Raw genomic sequence first — 26,564 nt, forward strand, 5'->3', positions numbered from 1 at the left:
CAAAGTCTTTTCCAGTGAGCAGGTGCTTTATTTCCATTCCAGTTTCACTCACTGCCAGCATGTGATGCAGTATAAAACATTTCATCAGCTGCTGTGGAGAGGAGGGGGCTTCATGAATGATTGATGCCAGTGACAGCTGCTTGTCTGTGAATGATTGATTCAAAGGAAAACAAGCTCTTGTCTCTTAGAAGCTGTGTAAAGTTGGCATATTTGAGTGTTTTCTGCAGCACAGTATGAGGTGATGCTCTTGCATCCTTCTCTAATGAGCTGATGCATTTGATCCATTGGTTTACTGTGTACTTGGAATACGAGATGCATCGAGGTCACAGTTTCCATTCTATTGTTTGCTGTATAACACAAAGAGTTTTGTATACATGCTTCTCTGGTTCTTGTTTGTTTCACGTGCTGTCTTCTCACCATTCATTCATCTCCACTCCATAGGGCATGGATCGGCGTTGCAATCGCATGTCAACGCACAATGAGACTGCAAGCTTCTTGCAGACTTTAACAGGGCGATTACCGACTAGAAAGGTAGAACGTGGCGGGGCAAGGAAACAGGCATGCAGTGATGTCACTGAACAGGGCACAGAAAGACCCAGTGCAGTGATGTCACTGAACAGGGCACAGAAAGACCCAGTGCAGTGATGTCACTGAACAGGGCACAGAAAGACCCAGTGCAGTGATGTCATTAACCCTTTCAGACGGTGGAAAGTATGCATAATTTACATGTATTTATTTATTTATTTGCTTATTGTGAAAGGACACTGGCACATGTGCGCATGTATATAGATTCATGTTCTACTTGGAGCTGTAGATTTTAAATTACAAAGAATCACTTGACAAAGGCATGTTAAACATACCAAAACATTGGGAAGTTGGCTCTTTGAGCTGAACTTAATAAAATATATATATATGTAAAATGTACAAACACACACACACACACACACACACACACACAGTGAATTGAAGTTCATAAAGGAAGCCCTCCATGTTTGAAGATGATGTGCTTGAACCAGCCAGCTAGCAGTGCAGTGTGCATGCACACACACATCCATACACACACACACACAGACACATGCTTTTTATTTATTTACCACAGTTTTCTAAATGTATAGATTCATGTTTTCCTGCCTGGAGGGCTTGAAAAAAGTGAAAAAATCTGTTTGAATGATTTGACTCATTCCTGTGTTTGAATGCCATGCCTTTTGGTTGATTCTTTTTAAATCTTTTTTTAATATCTTTTTAAATTTAAATCTTTCAGATGCAAAATAAACCTGCTACCCCATTAAATGACCTTTTAAAGAAAGTCTTCTTGTAAATTATACAAACACACACCACGTTTCACACATGGTTATATTCAGGGTTAGAAACACAGTCGCCCTGCTGCACCCAGTCCTGGGTTTCAGAACTACCACTCAATGAAGTCTATTATTATTAACATTGAAATGATTCAGTATCCAGGAGTTTGAGCAGCCCCTGTTAAACATGTTGTCCCTCCCATTCTAGCTGCATGAACAGCTCCTGACAGTCAACCTGCAGACTCGCAGGTGAGGCTCATTCAGGTGTGATCAGTTCATTCAGAGCAGATTTAGCAGGGAGGCTGACTGTTTAGACTCCTGGCTCCTGTTGATTTCAATAATACACCTCAACAAGGGGACTTCTGAACCCAGGACTGGCTACAGGACTAGTGGAAGTTTCTATCCCTGAATATTTGCGCCTGGCATTTGATTGCTGTTCCTGCTGATCTGCAGTGGTTACATGTGCTGTGCTCTTGGTGGCTGACTTGCGCTCTCTCTCTCTGTCTCTGTCTGTCTCTCTCTCCTCTATCTGCCTGTCTCTCTCTCCTCTCTCCTCTCTCTGTCTCTCTCTCTAGCTGTTCCACGAGGAGCTGGCACTGCAGTGGGTTGTGAGCAGTGGGTTGTGAGCAGTGGGTTGTGAGCAGTGGCAGCGTGCGGGAAGGGGCTCTCCAGCAGGGCTGGTTTTTCTTTGAACTGATGGTAAGAAAAAAACTGAGAATAAATGCAAGTGAACCCTGGTAAGTTAACAGTTAGCAGTGTTGTGGTACAGGATCTGTGTTGAAATTTCACAGCCTTTGTCCGTCCCTTATAAGAGTTTACCATAGTGAAAGCATAGCAAAGTATAGTAAAGCACAGTGAAAGCATGGTAAAGCATAGGTAAGCATTATAAAGCATGACAAACCAGGGTAAGGCAGTTTATACAGCGGTCCCCTTTAAAAGGCAGTCCGTCATATCACAGAACCAGTTATGAGCTGGCATGGTCCTGGGTCCCATTTGCTCTGTGATAGGAGTCTCAATATTTCCATCCCTGGTGAGGTGCAATGGCTTTGAGATGATTTTGTGAAAACTGAAGTAGTGCTGATTGAACCCACTTTTTCTACAGCGATGTTCTTAATAAAAGCCAGTTTTTTAAATGCTCACTTTCTGATCTTTTGCAGGTGAAAAGTATTATACATCATTTGTACTTTACGGACAGACTGGATTCCCCGAGGAGAAACCGCTTTCCAGAGCGCTTTATGGATGACATAACAGCCTTGGTGAGCACCATCGCGGGCGACATCGTCTCCAGGTTTCAAAAGGTAACACATGCTCATTCGATCATGTGCTGCTGGTCAGCTTTGTAATTCATTCTCATTCATTCATTTGATTTTCTTCTGCTGTTCACAGGACCTGGAGCTTGTTGAGAGACTCAATACCAGCCTTGCGTTCTTTCTTAATGACTTGCTGTCTGTGATGGACAGAGGCTTTGTCTTTAGTCTTGTAAAGACCTACTGGAAGCAGGTAATCTTGCATGACAAACTTCGGCAATGTACTTCAAAGCATTTTCAGTTCAATCTTTATCATTTAGGGTACACACGGGCCACAGTGCAAGAAGTATAGAGAGATGCAGGTCACAGTATGATATGGATCAATACATGTTATTGTCCATATGGGCGACTTTGTAAATGTAACAAAATCCAGTGATCACAAATGATGGAAAATTTTGTTCCGACATACAAGAACAATTTGGCGGACTACAAGTACCTGTGTAGGGCTTTCATTAGCGTACCTGTATTACGATGTGATGCACAATTCATTATTAGATTCTTCATATCAATGTAAAGACGTTGGGAGCGTTGGTTTATGGGCTGTACTTCTTGACTAGAGTAGTTCAGTTCGTTCGGAGTAATCTGTGCAGCACTGGCACTGCTTTCGCTTTTGTTTTTTTAAGGTTTCCACGAAGCTGTATGCTCTGCAGAGTCCTACAGTGCTGGTCTCCCTAAGGCTGGATTTCCTTCGTATCGTCTGCAGTCATGAACACTACGTAACACTGAACCTGCCCTGCAGTTTACTGACCCCTCCAGCCTCGCCCTCCCCGTCTGTGTCTTCAGCAACGTCGCAGGTGCGCTGCTTGCCACCTTCCACGCTTCAGTTAGAAGGACCCCACTGTGGTGTGATCTAAAGTAAACAGTCATGTGACGGGTCATGCTGTCCAGCACCTGTGCTGACTTTGTTCCTTGAGGTGCCACGCCCTGTACTGTAGGGTTATATTAATGAGACATTCCCAATGGGAACCCTGTACTGTAGGGTTATATTAATGAGACATTTCCAATGGGAACCCTGTACTGTAGGGTTATATTAATGAGACATTCCCAATGGGAACCCTGTACTGTAGGGTTATATTAATGAGACATTTCCAATGGGAACCCTGTACTGTAGGGTTATATTAATGATACATTTCCAATGGGAACCCTGTACTGTAGGGTTATATTAATGAGACATGTCCAATGGGAACCCTGTACTGTAGGGTTATATTAATGAGACATTTCCAATGGGAACCCTGTACTGTAGGGTTATATTAATGAGACATTTCCAATGGGAACCCTGTACTGTAGGGTTATATTAATGAGACATTTCCAATGGGAACCCTGTACTGTAGGGTTATATTAATGATACATTTCCAATGGGAACCCTGTACTGTAGGGTTATATTAATGAGACATGTCCAATGGGAACCCTGTACTGTAGGGTTATATTAATGAAACATTTCCAATGGGAACCCTGTACTGTAGGGTTATATTAATGAGACATTTCCAATGGGAACCCTGTACTGTAGGGTTATATTAATGAGACATTTCCAATGGGAACCCTGTACTGTAGGGTTATATAAATGAAACATTTCCAATGGGAACCCTGTACTGTAGGGTTATATTAATGAGACATTTCCAATGGGAACCCTGTACTGTAGGGTTATATTAATGAGACATTCCCAATGGGAACCCTGTACTGTAGGGTTATATTAATGAGACATTTCCAATGGGAACCCTGTACTGTAGGGTTATATTAATGAGACATTTCCAATGGGAACCCTGTACTGTAGGGTTATATTAATGAGACATTTCCAATGGGAACCCTGTACTGTAGGGTTATATTAATGAAACATTCCCAATGGGAACCCTGTACTGTAGGGTTATATTAATGAGACATTCCCAATGGGAACCCTGTACTGTAGGGTTATATTAATGAGACATTTCCAATGGGAACCCTGTACTGTAGGGTTATATTAATAAGACATTTCCAATGGGAACCCTGTACTGTAGGGTTATATTAATGAGACATTTCCAGTGGGAACCCTAACAGTGTCCAGTCATTCCTTGCTGTGTGATGACTGAGTCTTATCAATAATAGCAGCTATCTCAATATTGTGTTTTTATTTCCAGATGGATGCTTTGTATAATTGAATTGTTAAGCCGTGTTTTGTTGATTTATTTATGGAAGCATTTTTCTTGCAGAGTTCTGGGTTTTCTACAAGCGTGCAAGATCAGAAGATTGCCAACATGTTTGAGCTGTCGGTTCCGTTCCGTCAGCAGCACTACCTGGCAGGGCTGGTACTAACCGAGCTAGTGCTCATTCTGGACCCAGAAGCGGACGGGTTCGTATTTTGGTTCATTTCACCTTGGAAATAAGACTCCTATTGCATAGCAATGTCACCCATTCCAGGTTTTAATATGTGCTTGATTAATCACACTGTGTCTAGGTAACAAGCTCAGGCAGGTCTTATTAAACTCTTAGTAAAACCAGGAATGGATCAAACTGCTATGCAATGGGAGTCTTACTTCCATCCCTGTGTGATTTTTATCCCAGGTGTCCTAGATGCTTGCACCTGCTTCTCACCCATTGTTAGATGCTGCAGTGCCTTTAGATCAAATTCCTGGCAGTGTCACAATGCAGCTCGTGGATATTTATTATAATGTTACTTGTTTTATATTGTCAGTTTTTCTGGACTGCATAAGAAAGTGATAAGCGTGGTTCACAACCTGCTCTCCAGTCACGACTCGGATCCCCTCTACACAGACCCTGACGTGAAGGCCCGCGTGGCGATGCTCTACCTGCCACTCATAGGCATCGTCATGGAAACGGTGCCCCAGCTGTATGACTTCACAGGTAAACCCAGGTGTTCCATTAGTTCTTGGGGCTCTGTGTGTTTCTTACAGTAAGTGCTACCTGAGAGATCGGCCTTTCGAAAAAGAGAAATACCTGCCAATTTCCAAGTTCAGGTTCTTTTTTTAAAACCGATAAAATTGTAGTTTGTTTGGTTTGAGAAAAACTACACTATTCAGAGCGCACTGGCAAGGAAGAATGCATGAACGTAAGTGCACAAGAATGCTTCCCACCTTACTAACCAGCTCCAGTAGTGTTGTGTACCTTGAATTTCTGTTCCCTCTGAAACTGGAAGGTGCTTCATATGCTAACCCAGTTGCCACGGTTACAGAGGGGGCTAGACTTTCCAGATTCACTGCTCTAGTGGTCATTTAGAACAACTCGGGACATTTTTGCTAGAATAGTTGGCAACACAGGAAATAATAATCTAAGCCAGCAATGAGGAATGAGAGAGAACACGCGTACTAGGATATTAAACAGGTCAGACGTGCAATACCAGGAAAGTGTTGCTGGTGTGAAGTGTCCTTTTTAAACTGTGCTTGCTGTTCCACCAGAGTCTCAGAGCCAGCGTGGAAAGCCAGGCAGTGCAGCTGTGGATGAGCATGACAACGAAGGGGGCAGCATGATCAGCCAGACCGTCGCCATGGCAATAGCAGGGACGGCTGTTCCACAGCTCAGCCGGCCCAGCAGCTTCCTTCTGAACCCCTCGGTACAGAAACACTGCAGGCTGCAGCCATAGTATTAAACGGCACTCCCAGATGATGTGCACTCGCTTGTAGAGACGCCAACAACAAGATCTTTTTTGTATCGCTATCTTCTTTTTTTAAATGACAATTTGGTTATCATTTTTATTATGAATTTGCTGCCGTTTATTTAAAAAAAAAATATATATATATATATATATATATATAAAAAGTCAACTTGCCAACATTTCAGTATGTTTAACATGCCTTTGACAAGGGAAAGTGTGTTTTGAAATATATAGGACTAGAATAATCATTACAAAATAACACCACATCTGCTGTTCAGATGTTACTGCTATGCAATTCTGTGAAACTGTTGAAGTTCATTCAGTGAATGACTTTGTAGTAAAATCAGTCGAATGTGTGGCTTTTTATTAAACATGCTATTCTTCTCTGCAGTATACAGTGTGAGTCGAACGCAGTGTTTCGTTTCCCTGTTTCAGGCTGGGAGACAGCTTTCGGTCGAGCCACAGTCTCCTGATCTGTCTGCTGTGGGTGCTGAAGAACGCAGATGAACTTGTTCTGCAGAGGTGGTTCACAGACCTGTCCGTCATGCAGCTGAACCGTTTGCTGGATCTGATGCACCTCTGTGTCTCCTGCTTCGAATACAAGGTACACACAACTGGAGGCAGGTGTTTTTAGTTTTTTAAAGGTGCATATTAAAAAAGCCTTGCAGATTTTGTTCAAAGGCTGAGATTTAAAAAAAAAAAGATTTTTATCTCACAGGGTAAAAAATCATTTGAAAGAATGAACAGTTTGACGTTTAAGAAGTCGAAAGATATGAAGGCAAAGCTGGAAGAAGCCATCCTGGGAAGTATCGGGGCAAGGCAGGAAATGGTCCGTCGAAGCAGAGGACAGCTAGGTACCAGAGTCTACAAAATAGCTGACCCTAATCCTAACCCTAACCCTAATCCTTAACCCTAATCCTTACCTCAACCCCAACCCTAACCCCGACCCTAATCCTTACCCTGACTCTAACCCTAACCCTAGCTTAATTGTTGTCCAGCCCCAGTATGCTGGTCTGGGGTTAATCTTTACTTGTATTCTGCAGAGAGAAGTCCCTCTGGCAGTGCCTTTGGAAGCCAGGAGAACCTCCGATGGAGAAAGGATATGACACACTGGTGTCAGACCAGTGAACGGATGGACAAGTACGCCTCCATTTTTTTTTTTAAAAGTTTGACATACAAAATTACATTTTTTTTTTAAATGTATTTATTTTTTTTGCAACTCACTAGTAACAAGTAACATCTTGCTGTATAAGATGCTTTTCAAGTCGTTTCCTCCAGTCTCCAGTTCATTGTACAAAACCTATACTTAGTCTTATAAGCCCTATCAGACACAGTCACATTCTGTATTATTTATTATGTATACAAACACACACATCTCAGTATTCCCATATATTGCTTGTGTTCCAGGATGTTTGGGGTTAAACAATTCCATTTCGAAAACTGTAAAACAATCTGCTTGGTGTGACATGAGCTTGACAAGCATGTCCAGGATAAGGACCCTTGTGTGTGTAACCCTGGTAGTGACACTGTACTGCATGTCAAGGATAAGGTCCCTTGTGTGTGTAACCCTGGTAGTGACACTGTACTGCATGTCAAGGATAAGGTCCCTTGTGTGTGTAACCCTGGTAGTGACACTGTACTGCATGTCAAGGATAAGGTCCCTTGTGTGTGTAACCCTGGTAGTGACACTGTACTGCATGTCAAGGATAAGGTCCCTTGTGTGTGTAACCCTGGTAGTGACACTGTACTGCATGTCAAGGATAAGGTCCCTTGTGTGTGTAACCCTGGTAGTGACACTGTACTGCATGTCAAGGATAAGGTCCCTTGTGTGTGTAACCCTGGTAGTGACACTGTACTGCATGTCAAGGATAAGGTCCCTTGTGTGTGTAACCCTGGTAGTGACACTGTACTGCATGTCAAGGATAAGGACCCTTGTGTGTGCACCCTTGTGTGTGTAACCCTGGTAGTGACACTGTACTGCATGTCAAGGATAAGGACCCTTGTGTGTGTAACCCTGGTAGTGACACTGTACTGCATGTCAAGGATAAGGACCCTTGTGTGTGTAACCCTGGTAGTGACACTGTACCGCGTGTTTTAGGCATGATAATGATGTCATTGTCAGCAATACCTAATTGTTAATATATTAAGTTGGACTAGCCTAACCTAAGCACTGTCAATAGTGACTTTTGACAATCTACCAGGTGATTAACCTTCAGTAAGAATGCTGTTGTCTGACTTTGTCCTCTTTGTCCTCTAAGCTGTATGGGCTTTAACACGTGCAGGGGGGTCAAAGCTGTGGAGAAGGGTGCAGGTCAAACACCGAAGAACAGTAAACATAGCAGCATTGTCTGATGCATTCGTTTTAGCAGTGATCTCTTCCATAATTCATTTATTATTTCATCAATGGTTGTTTTTCATGTTTAACACAAACATACAGTATTTTTTTTTTTTTTTTTACTGTTACATGTTATAAAACTGTGTTTCATTCCTGCAGTGTCTTCTTGGCAGGGTGCCTTTCCTCCTCTCCTCCTGTTTTCTTAACCCATTCCTGTAATTGTGTTTTCACATGTGCTGTATGAGCCAGAAAGCAGTCAGGTATTGTATCGTGTGCGCGTGTGTGTGTGCGTGTGTGTGTGTGTGTCGCTGGCTTTTACTTTTCTGCTTTCCCCCAAATTGCAACCCCGGTACTGGTGCCTGGGTTCTCATTTCAGCGGTGTGTGCACGTGTGTAATCTGCTGATTTCAGTAAATGCAATGCTGACCTGTGAGTTTCCTTATTCCTTTTGGACGTGTGATTTTAAAGTGAGAACACATGACGTGAAGAAGCCTTTTAAAAAGACTTTTCAAAACATTTTCATGCTTTATTTTATTTGTATTATTTTTTAAGTATGACCGTTATTAACCCAGATAAAGATTTTCTATTTGATGTATTTCATTTGGAGCTCTGCTCATTCCTGTTGTGTTTTCTGCCTGTAGTGCAGCTGGGTGATGGTAGCAGAGTACAAGTCTGTACAACAAAGCTGTTTGTTTTGCCCCTCTGCGAGGCACGCGTTTCTGTTATTACTACTGTCCAGTTGAATTGGGTGAAAGGCTTGTTTTTATTGATTCTCTGCTTCGCTGTGCATGTGGCTTTGAATATTGCTGCTTTTTTTTGCTTTTTCACTAAAGTCTGGAACCTAATCTCTGCTTGTTTAAATAAACATACAGTACAAAATGTGCAGATGAGTTCTTGAAATGCAAGTGTTGAAATATAATACGACCAGGGATGGAAATCCATTGCATAGTTGTTTGATCTATTCCAGATCCAGTATATAGATTAGTCTCTGGTGTGTGTAATTATTTATCCCTATAGTAAAGTATGGAGTGGATCAAGCCGCAATGCAGTGGGAGTCTTATCTCCATTTCTAATGTATGTTTAATTTTTTAAACTAAGCACTTAAATTATGATAAAGCTTTTTAACTAACCACAAACTATATAAAATGTTTATATATATATATATATATATATATATATATATATATATATATATATATATATATATATATAAATTAATTAGCTCAAAGAGCCAGCTGATGTATAATATATGTAATATTTTTTTTCATTACAGATCCAGAGCAGAGTTGGACCATGAAGCACTTATCGATGGGAATCTTGCTACAGAAGCCAATCTAATCATTTTGGATACTCTGGAGATAATTGTGCAGGTATATGTGAACTCCTGTGTTAGGAAAGGGACTCGTTCCCATTGCAGTAAATGAACAGGAGCTCAAACCTCTCCTATAACTTCTGCTAACTTAACCTTTTCAGTCCTGCATTGTTTTTGTCGAGCTGAAGAAGGTAAAATTAAGTTAAATTTCAGAAAGGAGAAGGCTTGTCCTCACTTGTATAACAGTAGAGCTGATATATAATATTTTTTTTGCTTGCTTTTTGTCACTACAATACAGAAACCTCGTCACTTCTCGACGTTTCTTTCCTCCACAGGCGCTAAGATAAGGTGGGATCTTGAGGTCCTGCCAGGACTGAAAGGGTTAAAATCATAATGTGGTTGTTTAACAGAAGGGAACTGTGTCTGTCATTCAGAGACGTTATCTATAAAGTTTTGATTTCTAAATTCTTGTGTGATGGCAACATTGAATCAATGGCAGTGAAAGCAGTGGATCGGAGCAGTGCCAGCACAGTGCAGTCTGGTTCATTGAATCAATGGCAGTGAAAGCAGTGGATCGGAGCAGTGCCAGCACAGTGCAGTCTGGTTCATTGAATCATTGGCAGTGAAAGCAGTGGATCGGAGCAGTGCCAGCACAGTGCAGTCTGGTCTCAGTGCTCTCTGGTTCATTGAATCATTGGCAGTGAAAGCAGTGGATCGGAGCAGTGCCAGCACAGTGCAGTCTGGTTCATTGAATCATTGGCAGTGAAAGCAGTGGATCGGAGCAGTGCCAGCACAGTGCAGTCTGGTCATTGAATCATTGGCAGTGAAAGCAGTGGATCGGAGCAGTGCCAGCACAGTGCAGTCTGGTTCATTGAATCATTGGCAGTGAAAGCAGTGGATCGGAGCAGTGCCAGCACAGTGCAGTCTGGTCTCAGTGCTCTCTGGTTCATTGAATCATTGGCAGTGAAAGCAGTGGATCGGAGCAGTGCCAGCACAGTGCAGTCTGGTCTCAGTGCTCTCTGGTTCATTGAATCATTGGCAGTGAAAGCAGTGGATCGGAGCAGTGCCAGCACAGTGCAGTCTGGTCTCAGTGCTCTCTGGTTCATTGAATCATTGGCAGTGAAAGCAGTGGATCGGAGCAGTGCCAGCACAGTGCAGTCTGGTCTCAGTGCTCTCTGGTTCATTGAATCATTGGCAGTGAAAGCAGTGGATCGGAGCAGTGCCAGCACAGTGCAGTCTGGTCTCAGTGCTCTCTGGTTCATTGAATCATTGGCAGTGAAAGCAGTGGATCGGAGCAGTGCCAGCACAGTGCAGTCTGGTCTCAGTGCTCTCTGGTTCATTGAATCATTGGCAGTGAAAGCAGTGGATCGGAGCAGTGCCAGCACAGTGCAGTCTGGTCTCAGTGCTCTCTGGTTCATTGAATCATTGGCAGTGAAAGCAGTGGATCGGAGCAGTGCCAGCACAGTGCAGTCTGGTCTCAGTGCTCTCTGGTTGTTTTCTCTCTGACAGACTGTGTCCCTGGCCGAATCCAAGGAGAGAGTTCTTGGGGGGGTGCTGAAGGTGCTGCTGCACAGCATGGCCTGTAATCAGAGTGCAGTCTACCTGCAGCACTGCTTTGCTACGCAGAGGGCCCTGGTTTCCAAGGTGGGGCACCCGACAGCAACGACGCTTTCAAGTGTTCAGTAAAGTAGATTATGCACGTTTTTGTAAACAAAAAATAAAAAAAAAGTGTATGTCACTTTAATATATAGAGCGTATATAAAGTATTGCATCACATTTAAAATGATCGCTTGAAAATCAGTTATTGATTTGTTTTCTCTCCCACAACTGTATAAGAATAACTAATGAAAAATATCTTTATCTATCTACCTACCTTTATACAGTGTGTGTGTGTCTATATATATATATATATATATATATATATATATATATATATATATATATATATATATATATATATATATATATATATATATATATATATATATATATATATATATATATATATATATATATATATATATATATATATATATATATATAATATATATATATATATATATATATATATATATATATTATAATATATATATATATATATATATATATATATATATATATACATATATATATATATATATATATATATATATATATATATATATATATATATATTTATTGATGTTAATGTTGGGGACTACGAAAGCAGGCGATGCACGTTATGTCCTTCACTCTTGCAGCTTCCAGAGCTGCTGTTTGAAGAGGAGACAGAGCAGTGTGCGGATCTGTGCCTCAGACTCCTGAGGAACTGCAGCAGCAGCGTCAGCACAATCCGAGCCCATGCCAGCGCCTCCCTGTACCTGCTGATGAGACAGAACTTCGAGATTGGTTCTCATAGTGCTGTGATTGAGGTCTCTGGGCAGGCTGAGCGAGTGCACAGGGCTCCTGGAGTTTCCTCAGCCTGAACCCTATTGGTTCTCATAGTGCTGTGATTGAGGTCTCCGGGCAGGCTGAGCGAGTGCACAGGGCTCCTGGAGTTTCCTCAGCCTGAACCCTATTGGTTCTCATAGTGCTGTGATTGAGGTCTCTGAGCAGGCTGAGCGAGTGCACAGGGCTCCTGGAGTTTCCTCAGCCTGAGCCCTATTGGTTCTCATAGTGCTGTGATTGAGGTCTCCGGGCAGGCTGAGCGAGTGCACAGGGCTCCTGGAGTTTCCTCATGCTGAACCCTATTGGTTCTCATAGTGCTGTGATTGAGGTCTCTGAGCAGGCTGAGCGAGTGCACAGGGCTCCTGGAGTTTCTTCATGCTGAACCCTATTGGTTCTCATAGTGCTGTGATTGAGGTCTCTGAGCAGGCTGAGCGAGTGCACAGGGCTCCTGGAGTTTCCTCGTGCTGAACCCTATTGGTTCTCATAGTGCTGTGATTGAGGTCTCTGGGCAGGCTGAGCGAGTGCACAGGGCTCCTGGAGTTTCCTCGTGCTGAACCCTATTGGTTCTCATAGTGCAGTGATTGAGGTCTCTGGGCAGGCTGAGCGAGTGCACAGGGCTCCTGGAGTTTCCTCGTGCTGAACCCTATTGGTTCTCATAGTGCTGTGATTGAGGTCTCTGGGCAGGCTGAGCGAGTGCACAGGGCTCCTGGAGTTTCCTCGTGCTGAACCCTATTGGTTCTCATAGTGCTGTGATTGAGGTCTCTGGGCAGGCTGAGCGAGTGCACAGGGCTCCTGGAGTTTCCTCATGCTGAACCCTATTGGTGCTCATAGTGCTGTGATTGAGGTCTCTGGGCAGGCAGCAGATGTGTAGGTTTCCAGGGAATGTTCATTTTTTTTTAGAACCAGTTATCTGGTTTTTGGTGAACCCGTGCACGTGATTTATTCTCGAGAGTTTTACCAGTGTCTTGATGCTTTGTTAGTGTATTTTTTAACACACGCGTCTACCTTCAGAGCAGTACGTCTATAAAGTCTTGTACTCGTGTGTTCTCTCTCTCTCTCTCTCTCTCTCGCTCTCTCTCTCTATATATATATATATACAGTCTTGCAGTGTTTTAACCCGCCTATGTAATTGAAGCCTTTCTGTTTGAATGCAGTGTTTAACACCTAAAGAGAATCGTACAAACACAGTGGTATTCTCTTTAATCTCCTGTAGCAAGGTAATCCTCAGCAACATAAGAGTCTGTGTGGAAAACATTTGAGTGGCATTTACACGGCTCTTACAGAAATACTGCTTGCTTTTGAAATCTCTCATTTGGACAGATGCTTAGAGTATCAATAGAAACTTTCTATGAACTCATGTAACCCACAAAAAGACGAGGAGCTGGTTTATGAGCCGTGTGGCTTTATCAAGTTAAGTTAATGCTAAGCTATGAGGTAACCCTGTGACCTATAAGATGTATCTCAGATTTCCTGTTCCACAGTATCCCCTGGGTCAGTGTGATTATATGTACTTTATTTAGCAGTGCAAACATTTACAAATGTGCACTGGAGCTATTAACCAGTGAGATTGTACTGTGTTATATGTGAATGAAGGTATCTCATAGGTTCCTAACCTCGACACAGTTAATACACAGTTGCTGGTAAACTATTGATAAATATAGTTTTATGTGTTTTCTTTCTTGCACGTTTTTTTTTTTTTTTTTTTTTACAGCGGATAGGTAAAAATGACACTGCATTTCTATATATATATAAATTGTAACTGTGAACCCTATAGAAACAGGGCATCTATATGAAATATATCTCTTTGTTTTAAAGGATGGTAAGAGAATGTTCGGTACCTATTTCCGAGTCGGATTTTACGGATCCAAATTTGGAGACTTGGACGAGCAAGAGTTTGTTTACAAAGAGCCGTCAATCACGAAGCTGGCAGAGATTTCCCACCGATTAGAGGTAAGCAGAATGATTTCACACCGATCAGAGGTAAGCAGAATGATTTCACACGTTCAGAGGTAAGCAGAATGATTTCACACGTTCAGAGGTAAGCAGAATGATTTCACACCGATCAGAGGTAAGCAGAATGATTTCACACGTTCAGAGGTAAGCAGAATGATTTCACACGTTCAGAGGTAAGCAGAATGATTTCACACCGATCAGAGGTAAGCAGAATGATTTCACACCGATCAGAGGTAAGCAGAATGATTTCACACCGATCAGAGGTAAGCAGAATGATTTCGCACCGATCAGAGGTAAGCAGAATGATTTCGCACCGATCAGAGGTAAGCAGAATGATTTCGCACCGATCAGAGGTAAGCAGAATGATTTCGCACCGATCAGAGGTAAGCAGAATGATTTCACACAGATCAGAGGTAAACAGAATGATTTCACACCAATCAGAGGTAAACAGAATGATTTCGCACCGATCAGAGGTAAGCAGAATGATTTCGCACCGATCAGAGGTAAGCAGAATGCACGCTCTGTACGGAAATGGTTCTTGTTGCTCGTGTCGTTCTTGATGTGTTTATTTACCCTGGGCTTGCTTCTTCACCCTTCCAGGGATTTTACGGTGAGAGATTCGGAGAGGACATGGTGGAAGTCATAAAAGATTCTAATCCGGTCGACAAATGCAAACTGGATCAAAACAAGGTGGTGTGGGATTGTTCTGTGTGTCGGATTGTTTTCAGTGTTTGCCTCCATGTCCGTTGTCTCATTTTAAACATGCAGTGCTGTCCAGTGTGTGAGGCGTGGATTAGATGTAGAATGAAAGTGTCAAGCAGCTACACAATGTAATAGCAGCAGCTCCACTTCACTCAGTCCTGACTCTTCACATGCTTGTCTCAGGACCGTTGCTTGCACTTGGCTTGACTTTTTTTCCTTCCTTTCAGGCATACATCCAGATCACGTACGTGGAGCCTTACTTTGATAGCTACGAGGTGAAGGACAGGATCACGTATTATGATAAGAATTACAACCTGCGTCGCTTCATGTACTGCACCCCGTTCACACTCGACGGCCGGGCTCACGGTGACCTTCACGAGCAGTTCAAGCGCAAGACGTTCCTGACCACGTCCCACGCGTTCCCCTACATCAAAACCAGGATAAACGTCATGCACAAAGAAGAGGTAACCCCAAACAAAACCAAACAAACTTACAAAGTGAGAAGCACCTGCCATTGCACTGTCACTGAGGTGTGGGTCCCCCCTGATCAAGCTGATTCAGCCTGATAGTCTGCAAGGTGTTTGAATTGTCCTGGAAGTGGAACTTGACCATTGCTCAATACTGCCTCTGAAACCCTAAAGCGAGGGTGGGTGGAAAGCCGCTGTGAAGTCTGTTCTTCAGTAGCGTCCTTGTCACTTTGTTAAAACTGTTCTTTGTAAAAAATATGTTTAACTACAGCAGTCTGATGCGTCTTAGATGCACTTGCTGTATTTTCAGCCCTCTGTGACATTTTTAGTGTTGTGCATATCATACAACAGAAGACTAATGAATGGTCATCCTGCATGCTGTTGATTCTTTGTAACCAAACCCTTTGTAATGCATTGAAGTTCGGAGCAATTAGCCCCCCCCCCCCCCCCCCCCCCCCCCCCCCCCCCCCCCCCCCCCCCACCAGGTCATTTCCACGCCCATTGAAGTTGCCTTTGAGGATATCCCAGGAACTTGCATTCGCCACACACCAGGAACCAGCCGATCCCAAGATGCTTCAGATGGTACTGCAGGGCTCTGTGGGGACCACTGTCAACCAGGTCAGTGTTTATTAGAAAGCTCTGTGTGATTTAAACACATTGGAATCAGGTATGGAAAAACTTGGAACAGTATGCTTGGCCCATACCATTTCTGCTGTGGAGTATTTCAGAGTCCATTACAAATGCATTATATATCAGAGGTTCCCTAGGCTGTGTCTCGCACCATGAATGATACAACACAGGGATGTGTATTCCAGGTTTTACTAGGAGCCTGATTAGCCCCAGTGTAGAGGTAGCAAGCTCAGGTGTGTCGTATTGCACTTGTAGTAAAACCAGGAATGGATCAAACTGCTCTGCAACGGGAGACTCGTTTCCATCCCTGCAATAGGCCATGTGCTTAAAGACACCAAGCATGTTGCTGCGGTGTTGCAATCAGCTGACATTTACAGCAACCTGAGGCTTTTCATAGCAGAACCCCTGTGTGTGTATTCCCTGGAATACCACGTATTTCGGGCTGCACTGTATGGACCGGGTCGCAGCTCTTTGTGCAGTTGCTCTTCTCCTGTCATGCTTTTGTGAAGAACAGTAGCAATTCTGTCTTGGCTACAGTGGGTGTCACTTGTCTGAAATCCTTCTCCTTGTGTTTTAAGGGTTCTTTGGAAGTGGCCCAAGTGTTCCTGACAGAAATACCCAGCGACCCCAAACTGTTCAGACATCACAACAAACTGCGATTGTGCTTCAAGGATTTCAATAAAAAGTTAGATGCGTCTTTTTGCCTAGTTTAAATAAGGTTACAAATATAAGTTGTTGGTGGTGTTTTCTCAACAGAGGGATAACTTCATTTTTTATTTTAAAGATAGAAAAACACAATGCCTTCCCATTGCTATTTATAACTATTAAACAATCAATAGAGCTATATTTAGAAGTACTAAAGTAGACTTAATCAATGACATAGTTTTTGATAGAAGACTTTCTCGATGTCTTTCTATCTTCCACAACACACATCCAAACAAATTACATTTCACATCCCTAATACAATGGAAAGTGTTGATGTGATCGATTCATGAAAAGTGACTTCATTGGTATTTAAGCTTTTCTTTCCTGTACCCCGCAATGTTATTTCCTTCCTTGCAGGTTAAATGAGAAGAGTTATTATTAATGGCAGTTTCACCCATATTTTGGTTTCCTTCGCATTGAGCATTTCAGTTGCTTTATTATAATTTTGCACACTTGGAAAGGCTGCTACTGTTTATACTGTAATTTGGTGCAACAAAACAGGGTGTTCATAGTTCAAAATTAGAGGTGCAGCCTAGTTTTGTTGCAAGCCTATAGTTATTCAATTTACTTTTTTTTACACTATTAGGTGCGAAGATGCGCTGCGTAAGAACAAGAGTCTCATTGGGCTGGATCAGAAGGAGTATCAGCGAGAACTGGAGCGGAACTACCACCGACTCAGAGAGGCGCTTCAGCCTTTGATAAGCAGGAAGATTCCCCAGCTCTACAAGCCAATCTTGCAAGTCAATTCTCACAGGTAGGCACAGTCAAGCGACCAGGGCACAGCCACGTTACAGCGTAGGCCGGTTAGCTGGGCGCTTCAGGAACCACGCCTGTGTGCACAGGTAAAATTTAAGAGTTGCACAGTTTTTTTTAATGTGGTGCCGATAGACAAAGCATCTGCAATAGTGTTTTACGCTGGCGGGGGGATGCAAGTCTCAGCCCTGCATTTGTCTTGCTGTAATTCCGGTCAGCTTGGTAACACTCCTGCATACTTTAGCTTTGCAACTGTACCACAGTCCTGCTGTAGCCATCCCATCAGACTGCTTATGAAAGATAACTTGATGGTTTTGTGATGTGAACTAAGATGGAGACTGCCACCCTGGTTTCACTTTAACCCTGGGCTGAGAGGATAGTGCAGGAGCCCTGCTGTGTATGTCCCATCTAATTAGATGGAATTCTACCTCTATATGAAAATGTAATTCACGCTGCACTATTTTTTTCTTTCTTGTAGAGATTCGTTCAGCAGACTGAGTCTACAGAAACTGGATATTTGAGAGCCCAGAACATATTTATTCCTTTGTACATATAAAGGTTTATTCAATTGCCAGTATTCAAGCCAGTCGGTGTAATTCTGGTACTTCTTTTTCCCTCAAGACTGCAGAAAACCGTATTCACTACACTCTTGAATTTAAAGTGGATCTGAAGTGTCAAACTTCTATTTGCTGAAGTGTGCACATTATAAATGTTGTGTCCAAATGCCTTTCGCTTCAGACTATATACAACTGTTAAGGTTTTATTATTTAATCAAAGAAACAAGCACCACTATTTATCATTAAGTTCTGTTTTTGTGTGTTTTTTATGATTCTATGAAGATGTTTTAAACATTGTTTTATTACTTTAAAATATTTTACTACATATTTAATATTTTGATGTCTAATGGGTGGATGTATTTGTTTAATTCCTGAAATCCATGTATCTGTTCTTATATGGAAAGATGAAACGGGGTCATTCTAACACAGCTGTGAGTTTTATTAAACTATTTACAAACAAGTGAAAAAGTACTTTGTGCATGCTTAAATTAATCAGCATACACAGTTTGGTATCAGAATTCTGCCTAAAAACTTAAAGCAAATCTTTATTATAGGAAATGTGTTTTAGCTTAATATATATCTATCTTCATATAAAAATGTTAATTCTTTACGTTTTGCCCAACAGGACCTTTCATGAACATTTACTGTTAAAAAAACAAACAACAAAATCCTGTCTAGAATAATAAAATGCACTATTTATATATAAAATTTTAAAACCATGTATAGTTCAGGTGAAACATATTTACTTTTTCTATGGTCTTTTTAGCAAACGTAGCACACAAACACAATCCAGGTTAAAAAGGAACAATTACATTACAGTTTAAGTGCCAATATACTGTACAAAGAAACAGAATAGAACATGCTTTAACACAAAAATTCATACAGCTGAATATATTTTCTATTGAAAATGTGTATTGTTTTTGTGTAAAGGACAGTGAATTTTATTTTACACAATTGTGCTTTACAATATATAAACTGAAGTAGAGACTGGAGGTGGGGGGGAAGCAGTTTGTAGCCATAAATAAACACGGCCATTTTTAAACAACTTTTTTATAGAACAAAAGATAAGGGGTGGATGTGGAACACGAGGCTGGCGAGCATGAACTCAAAAACTCTGTCTCTTCAACAAGTCTCACTTCACAGTCATCAAAAAGCATCCACTTCCCCTCACAGTCCAACAGATTGCACAAGACTGGATCGGGGGCCTGGCTGCTAGGTGCTTTACATTCATTACTGCCATTTCCATTCACAATAGCGCATTCCTGTGCATTTTTACACAGACTGTCCGAATGATCGTTTGCAGAGCTTCGTTCACATTTTCCATTATCTGTTAGAGCACCGACTGTCTTTTCAGAGTTCGCTGCTTTGCTGCTGGCCAGATCAAAGTTTGAAATGCTTCTCTGACCTCCAAGGAGCCCAACCCCTTCTAAAGACTTCTTGACATTGACTTTCTGTGCCGGGCCGTGCGATTTTCCACTCACACTAAATGAGACTTCGCCGTCATCGTAGTCCTGTGGATCAAAAGCCCTGGCCTCCTCTTCATCCAAGGGCTCTGGTTTAAGGGAGTCCGCTCCACTCTCCTCTTTGAGGTCCGTTCTTTGTATTTCTACACTGCCAAGATCCATCATTTTAACATACGTTGTGTAATGGCCGCTGCTGATGGTGACTCCGTTGTGCATCACTACAGCAAATAATTCATAGTGCTCCTTGGACGGCTTTGTGCACCACTCCTCCAGCGACAGCTTGAGCGGCGTCTGTAGAGGAGTGTTCACCTTCGACGGTCCAGCATAGGGATCAAACCTAAAAGAAAGATACAAACAAGTGTTAATTCCACTGTCTTACACTTGTCATGAAGTGTTGTTTATATGTATGGAATGAAACTGCTCGGGAGCTAGAACTGATTCAGCTAGAAGATCCGTACTGTATCAGACTGGGGTCCTACTTGCTTGCTGGTCTCTTCAACTGAATACCAAGTTTCTTTATCTAAACTGAAATACAAAGCTTTCATTTAATGAAGAGCTCAGGTAAAATGCCTCAAGATGCTTGATGTTCAACACACCTTTGAAAGGTGTGTGTTGCACAATGTAATCCAAGCCCTAGAGCTAAACTGGAGTAAAATGGCAAATGAAAAGACTACTACAATGTTATTACCATGACACAGGTAAAAACCCTTTAAAAAGAACACTGCCTTTTAGTTCTGTATAAAAGTGGTTCAGGGAGCAACTGCTGATGGCCTTTTTATTTGAATAAGTCCTAGATCTGAAAGCACTCAAACTCACTGCACTATTTAGAATAATAGTCGCATACTCAGAACTATTAGCAGCAAAGCACTTCAGGTGAATGGTTACAACTTCTGGAGTTTTGTCAAATAAAAGGCTCCTTTCAGCTTCTGTATAGTGATGGCATGTTTCGCAGAAGTATTTGTCTTCCCCGACAATCCTCTCTACCGATGCAAACTGAGATATTGCCCACTTCAGGGTCTTTAATTCCATCTTGGGTTCAGGAGAGACTGAGAAGAGAAGGAAACAAGGTGGGATGTAAAAACCAGAGGCTTAGCCAGTGCTGGATTACCAGAATTAAGAGCAACCAGAATTATTCTGGGTTTAAAAGGCATGTCATATGCAGACAGACTGAAAGAACTGAATCTATTCAGTCTTGAACAAAGAAGACTAAATGTCAACTCTGGACTTTCTTTCGATCTGAAAAAAGAAACAAGGACCAGGGGTCACAAATGGAGAATAGACAAAGGGACATTCAAAACAGATAATAGGAGGCACTTTTTTTACACAGAGAATTGTGAGAGTCTGGAACCAACTCCCCAGTAATGAAGCTGACACCCTGGGATCCTTCAAGTTGCTTGATGAGATTCTGGGATCAATAAGCTACTGACAACCAAACAAGCAAGACGGGCCGAATGGCCTCCTCTCTTTTGTAAACTTCCTTATGTTCTTATGGATATTACATGGAGTAACTGAAGAGCTACTGTACGTACTCTCTGAACTATCTTCAACTGTACAAGGTTCATCCTCTTGTACCGGCACACTGATGTCGTGGAAATCCTCTCTCCTTTCGGTGTAACATTCACATTCCAGGCACCGGGTTCGGAGCACCAGCTGACCCTGAAACAACCTCTCCATCAGATCAAAACAGCATTGCTCTGCAAGACAAGTAGAAAAGGGAAGGTGAACATGGAACTGGAAAAACACCTGAAGCAAGCATCTTAAAGCAATCCCAGATGCAAGACGCCTGAATATTTAACACGTATACTAAAAGGACAACAGACTACGTCTACATGTCCTTTATTTTTTATCTGGCCAATGGAACAAATGTCCTTATTTATTTTGTTATTGATTTAGATATTAAGAGGTCACAAAATGATGCTACTGTCAGACTAATATCCTGATTTCATATTTTATCTTTCACTTTATTTTCACACTGCATGTACCTTAAACCTTTTGTACCTTACATTAAAAAAAAAAAAAAAAAAAGTAAAAAATAAATGGGAAGTAGAAAATCTAGCTCAGTTTTTATATAACAATGTAAAGAAGCAGCAACAACAGGGCGGGTGCACAGAGGCTGTGTGTGTGTATAATACATACATACATACATATATATATATATATACACACACACACATATATCTCCACCTATTACTCATATGGAGTTACTTCACAGTTTTAACTCCTGACCTAATTTTTAAATCCAGTACTTCAGTTTGATTTTGCAAGCTTGTTTTGATAGATCACAAGAGCACACGTGTGAGAAAATTCCCTACTGACCTGCAGAACTGCACTCTTCTTTTTCTTCCATGGTTTTATTAACTTGTTTATTCAAAGCACAGTTCTCTGCATTTTCTTGGTTTTCAACTTTCACCGAGTCCACAGGATTCTTGAGTTCCTCAGCCTCTTTCTCCGGCCCTTTATGTCTGGAATGTGTGCTCAGCTTTCCCATACTGCGAAACTTAGAGAAGATACTGGGCTGTTTGTTTGAAGACTTCAGCCAGCCAAGTTTGTGATGTTTCTTTTTCTTCGCACGTCTGGTGATATCATTTTCATTCTTCCCATCAGGATCATTCCCGTCGTCTATGCCTTCCTTCTCAGTCTCTATCCCGCTATCACTTGAAGACTTCCTTTTTGATCGGGTGAAGTGTTTTTTTTCTTCCACTGGCTTCTGTGTTTTGAGAGGTTTAGGCTTCTTTTTGAGATTGCCAGCCTCTGTGTCGCTTTTCCGCTTCCCATTCGCCCGTCTCTCGTCATCCTTCACTGAACCTTCCCCCTCTGCGCTGCTGGCAGGCGGTGCGCTGCACTCCCCCAGAAAGCCCTGCTGGCAGTCCTCTTCACCTCCGTCACCTGGCTTCTCCACCTGACTCTTGTGCTCTTTCTTTAAGGTTTCACAAGCCTCCTGGATGTAACTCAGGATACACTGCAGCACCTCCTGGGCGTCATGCTGTAGATATCCTTCATACATGGGGTTGAGCAGCCTGTCAAATGCATTTAAACGCAGTATTAACACCCTTATCACTTTTTTTTTGTTTGTTTTTTAAATAGCTAAAAAGGAAATAATAATAAATAAACCCCCAAGTTTAAAGCTGGCTTGAAACTTTGTTTCAGGAGACTAGGTTTCAGGATCACTGCATGGAACACCAGGGGAGACTTGGGGGGTTTGATACAGCAAAGCTGCCTCAAACTAGGTCTCCTGGAACCAAGTTTCAAGCCAATGTTCCTCAGCTTAAGGGATAAATGCTCTATATCTTTGCTAAATGAGTGCAAGTGAAGTGTGTGCACACCACTACAGGAGGTCTGACACTACAACACAACCCGCAATAACAGAGGAGTGTAACTGGAACCAGTTTCTAATAATCCAACATTAAAAGGTATCAAGATGCAGTGTCTTTACCGAAGTGTGTTGAGCAATCTCCTTGGTGGCGCGGCAAGTTCCCCATCGGTGTATTTCTCTGGATTGAGCAGATAGCTGGACTGAAGTTGATCCAATGATACCACCAGACTATGAAAACTGACCAGCAGCTCAATATTTGTTGGTAAATCCTCTTGAACATTTTCCTACAAGTAAACACATGCAATTTAACAAAACAAAAGCAATCTGCCAACCATTGCAGAATGTTACAAGAAACAATACTATATAAAACTGTAAAACAAGTCAAACTTTTTAAAACGTACCCTCTCCTCCTTTTTCACCTCATTGTCCTTTTGCTTGTCTTTCTTTAAGATCAAATTGTACAAGTTCTTGATTCCAGTTTTAAAGCCAGGACAGTAGTACAATACCTAAAAAAAAAAAAAACATTTTATAAGAATTTCCTTTAAAAAAAATACAGTAGAAAATTAACTGGCAACTTCTACTCCTATTAGCAGCCTTATATTTAACTATAATATGTGAGAGTAATGTCAGTCAGCTTGGTATAAAACCACTGTTCAAATAAACTCAAACTAAACCAATACATATATTAGAAAGCATTTGGATACAATTCTAACATTACCTGTAGAATGCTATTAAGATAGCAAGTGTTGCCAAGGTTATTTAAACCCACAAAAGGTACCAGGCTTTCCCTTTTCTCATAGAGAAGAGGGGATGAGGGCAGGGGTGCAGGTACAACCTGGTCACAACTGAAGAGAAGTCAAAATGTGAAAGATATAACAATTGTGTAAATTGTAAAAAATAAAATAGTGTACAACATTTTATATGCTGGGGCTCCAAATTGTTCAAAAAAAATGTAACATATGATTAAGCTACAAAGATACATGCAGAAATGAGTTTAGTGTATTTTCTGCTTTCATTTATTAATTTGACTAGTTGTGCCTAGATGGGAGATATAGAACCATTTTTAAAAGAGTAGGAACAGGGATGGAAATAAGACTCCCTTTCCATGGCCGTTCGATCCATCCCCGGTTTTACATGACACACTTGAGCTTGGCACCTACATAGTGTGGCTTGTCAAGCTCGTAGTAAAACCTGGCATGGATGAAACTGCTAAGCAATGGGCGTCTTATTTTCACCCCTGAGGAATATTTAATATGTAAAATAGCTGAAATGTGAAAGCCTTGAACCTTTCTGCTACAACCGGTTCTGGAGCAGTCTCTTCCTCTTCTTGTGTCTCAGAGAAATCTAACGCCCTTTTAGTTTCTTTTTTATGGAAGAACTTAAGAGACAATCGGTTCTTCTTGAGAGGGCTGCCCTTTGCTGCCCCGTTGTCATTATGTACAAGGCCAGGCATCGTGTTGCTGCTTTCCACAGTATCAGCACAAGGACACGGTGCTACTACATACGCTACAAATAACACAACAAAAGTATACAAGTTAGTCATAATCTGGCGACAGGGTCACAAAAAGAAAATGCGTACATTATTATTATTATTTTTTTTTTTTAAATGACAGTAAAACCCTGATCAAATTGATATTCCACAATGTTCCAAACAATAGGACCAGAAGGAAAAGCAAAGGATTTCTGTAGGAGGGATTTACTGCAGGAGTGTGCCACGAGATTTTTTTTTTTTTGTTTTAAATAAATTGACTTACTTAAATAAAATAAATAAAAAACATTAACTAGTTAAAATACTAAGGTGCACCAAGTGCTGTAGGTACCGTACCTCACACAGACACCACGCCCACTAAACTAATACATATACAAAACATGGCGGTATTCAACTTCTTAAGACAACACATCTACTTATAGTTCTGTATACACAATTTCCATCCTTAAACTGCTGGTAAAGTCTTTTTTTTGTATGTTATCCGTAATCTGATTAATATCATGTTAATACATCAAATAAAAGTGCAGGTACAAGCTATAGACGCTTGCATCATTATTCAGATTATTATTACTACTACTGCACAGGTGGGTGTGAATTTCCTTTAAAAACCCGTCTGATCGCACAGCAAAGATAACCAGCCAGTCCCGCCACACTTGCTGCGAGTACACGTGTGCTGACGATTCGTAAAAACACTGAAAAACAGCGTCACTTTACTCAAGTGCAATTTTTTTTTTAACGCAGATAACATAAAAAAAAAAAGTATTTCTTTTTCATTTTCTTAGTAAGAAGCTACCAGCTGGTTGTTGTGTGTCCCTAGTGACGCAGCCACCCCTGCAGAACAACAAGGGGCTGCTGCGCAATGCGCGGCTCCAACCACACAAGACAAACGCACCCGTTTACTTTCGTTTTCTTTAGCGTTGTCGTTTAATAAGGTCTTCGTTAACAACAGGACTTATTAAACCACGTTTAAACTTATTTATTTATCTATTTTCACCAGCGCCAATCTGTCAGAATAAAGAGAGTGCGCACGCCGCAGGATAACAGGGCTACTTTTCAAATACACTTAAAGGAGGGCTAGTAATTACTCACCGTCATGAAAACGCTACTCATGCGTTATTCGTAAAGTATTTATTACTGTTCTTCCAAAGTATTATTTTGATTATTTCCCGCAGATTCTCTCCTAGCAACCGGCACAGAACTTGGCGCTTTTTTTCCCCGCAACAAGACCCCGCGCGCTTGCTTTTTTTTTGGGGGGGGGGGGGTAGTCAAAAATAATGCCTGTAGAAAAAGAAATCGGTCGTTTGAAACAAACATCTGTGCAACGAAAGGCGTATTAAAACGTGATTTGTGTTATTTGAATTGAAAACACGTGTGCCTTGTTTTACTTTTATCAAGGCAAGTGTGTGGCTTCACCCAGCGCGGACCACGTGATTAGCCGCGCACGGGCTGTAGGTTGTGTTTTTCTTATTATGGGGAAAAAACAACTTATAAACTTATAAAGTAATGCACTCAAAGCATACCGTTTCTAAAAAAAGATAAAGTCAGTACACTTTAGTGTGGGAATGGAAGCAACATGTACAGTTTTAAATTATGTTAAATTAATACAGTTTTAAATAATTACTTTTGGCTAATTGACAAGAGTCGCCACAAACGTTTTTTGTGTGAAGAATTCATTTGTACAGCGATGGCAATAAGAATCCCACTGCATTGTTTTTCTTCTTTATCTGTTTAAATGTATTTAAGTCCGATTCATAAAAGCTAATTTACTCTTGTATTTGTTTTCTGTGAACCATTTCTTATGATTGCACTGCCTCCCCTTCAGTCTGTTACTGCTGTCTTCATTCTCAGCCTTGCCTTGTCATTTGAAACAACGGGCGATATTACACAGGCTGAGTCAGTCTAGGTAAGTACATCAATACAAATGTGTTTATTCTGGCCTCTGTAGGGCGGTCAGTTTTCCAGTTTAAAGCAATGTGAGTGCCCTGTATTTTAGTCCTAATACAAGCATTTTTCACTGTTTATATTCCATCGCATTGTGTCCAAATAATTCATATGGACACCCAAAAGCACTTCTGCAGATCATGTGAAAAGGGCTGTGTTGAGCTTCAGTCTCTGGATAACTGTATTAATTAAACTCCCCACTAAGTGGCAGTATATATTTCAATGCTTTAAAAAAAAAAATTCAGACCTATTCACTTCACTGCTCCTTATTCAGCTTGCTATAAGTAGCCATTGCTGATACTGCCATTATGAAGCGTACCTAGGAAAGGT

At 41.4% G+C, this 26,564-nt stretch overlaps 2 protein-coding genes across 2 annotated transcripts in view; one reads left to right on the forward strand and one right to left on the reverse strand.

Annotated features, from left to right (window-relative positions):
- The window catches only part of LOC121327053 (dedicator of cytokinesis protein 7-like), a 43,611-nt gene extending 25,123 nt beyond the window's left edge, over positions 1-18,488 (forward strand). Inside the window, 21 exon segments of the mRNA XM_041270847.1 lie at positions 1,915-1,997; positions 2,456-2,596; positions 2,685-2,798; positions 3,229-3,399; positions 4,789-4,928; positions 5,271-5,440; positions 5,992-6,146; positions 6,580-6,587; positions 6,624-6,792; positions 6,907-7,042; positions 7,232-7,328; positions 9,796-9,892; positions 11,344-11,478; positions 14,077-14,211; positions 14,815-14,904; positions 15,144-15,380; positions 15,869-15,909; positions 15,911-16,001; positions 16,592-16,698; positions 17,305-17,472; positions 17,950-18,488. Of these exon segments, the coding sequence (XP_041126781.1) occupies positions 1,915-1,997; positions 2,456-2,596; positions 2,685-2,798; positions 3,229-3,399; positions 4,789-4,928; positions 5,271-5,440; positions 5,992-6,146; positions 6,580-6,587; positions 6,624-6,792; positions 6,907-7,042; positions 7,232-7,328; positions 9,796-9,892; positions 11,344-11,478; positions 14,077-14,211; positions 14,815-14,904; positions 15,144-15,380; positions 15,869-15,909; positions 15,911-16,001; positions 16,592-16,698; positions 17,305-17,472; positions 17,950-17,992 (2,528 nt within the window). The 3' untranslated portion in view covers positions 17,993-18,488.
- Positions 18,489-18,582: 94 nt separating this feature from the next.
- LOC121327106 (ubiquitin carboxyl-terminal hydrolase 1-like) lies at positions 18,583-25,530 on the reverse strand. The gene is made up of 9 exons (XM_041270906.1): positions 25,383-25,530; positions 24,091-24,310; positions 23,523-23,649; positions 23,206-23,310; positions 22,925-23,088; positions 21,808-22,508; positions 21,021-21,185; positions 20,336-20,537; positions 18,583-19,828 (listed from the first exon to the last, which is right to left on the reverse strand). Exons 2-9 carry the CDS (start codon positions 24,255-24,257, stop codon positions 19,066-19,068), a joined length of 2,394 nt encoding a protein of 797 aa, XP_041126840.1. The 5' UTR covers positions 24,258-24,310; positions 25,383-25,530; the 3' UTR covers positions 18,583-19,065.
- Positions 25,531-26,564: the final 1,034 nt, after the last annotated feature.

The sequence above is a fragment of the Polyodon spathula genome, chromosome 14 (genome assembly GCF_017654505.1).
Source record: "Polyodon spathula isolate WHYD16114869_AA chromosome 14, ASM1765450v1, whole genome shotgun sequence".
NCBI lineage: Eukaryota > Metazoa > Chordata > Actinopteri > Acipenseriformes > Polyodontidae > Polyodon > Polyodon spathula.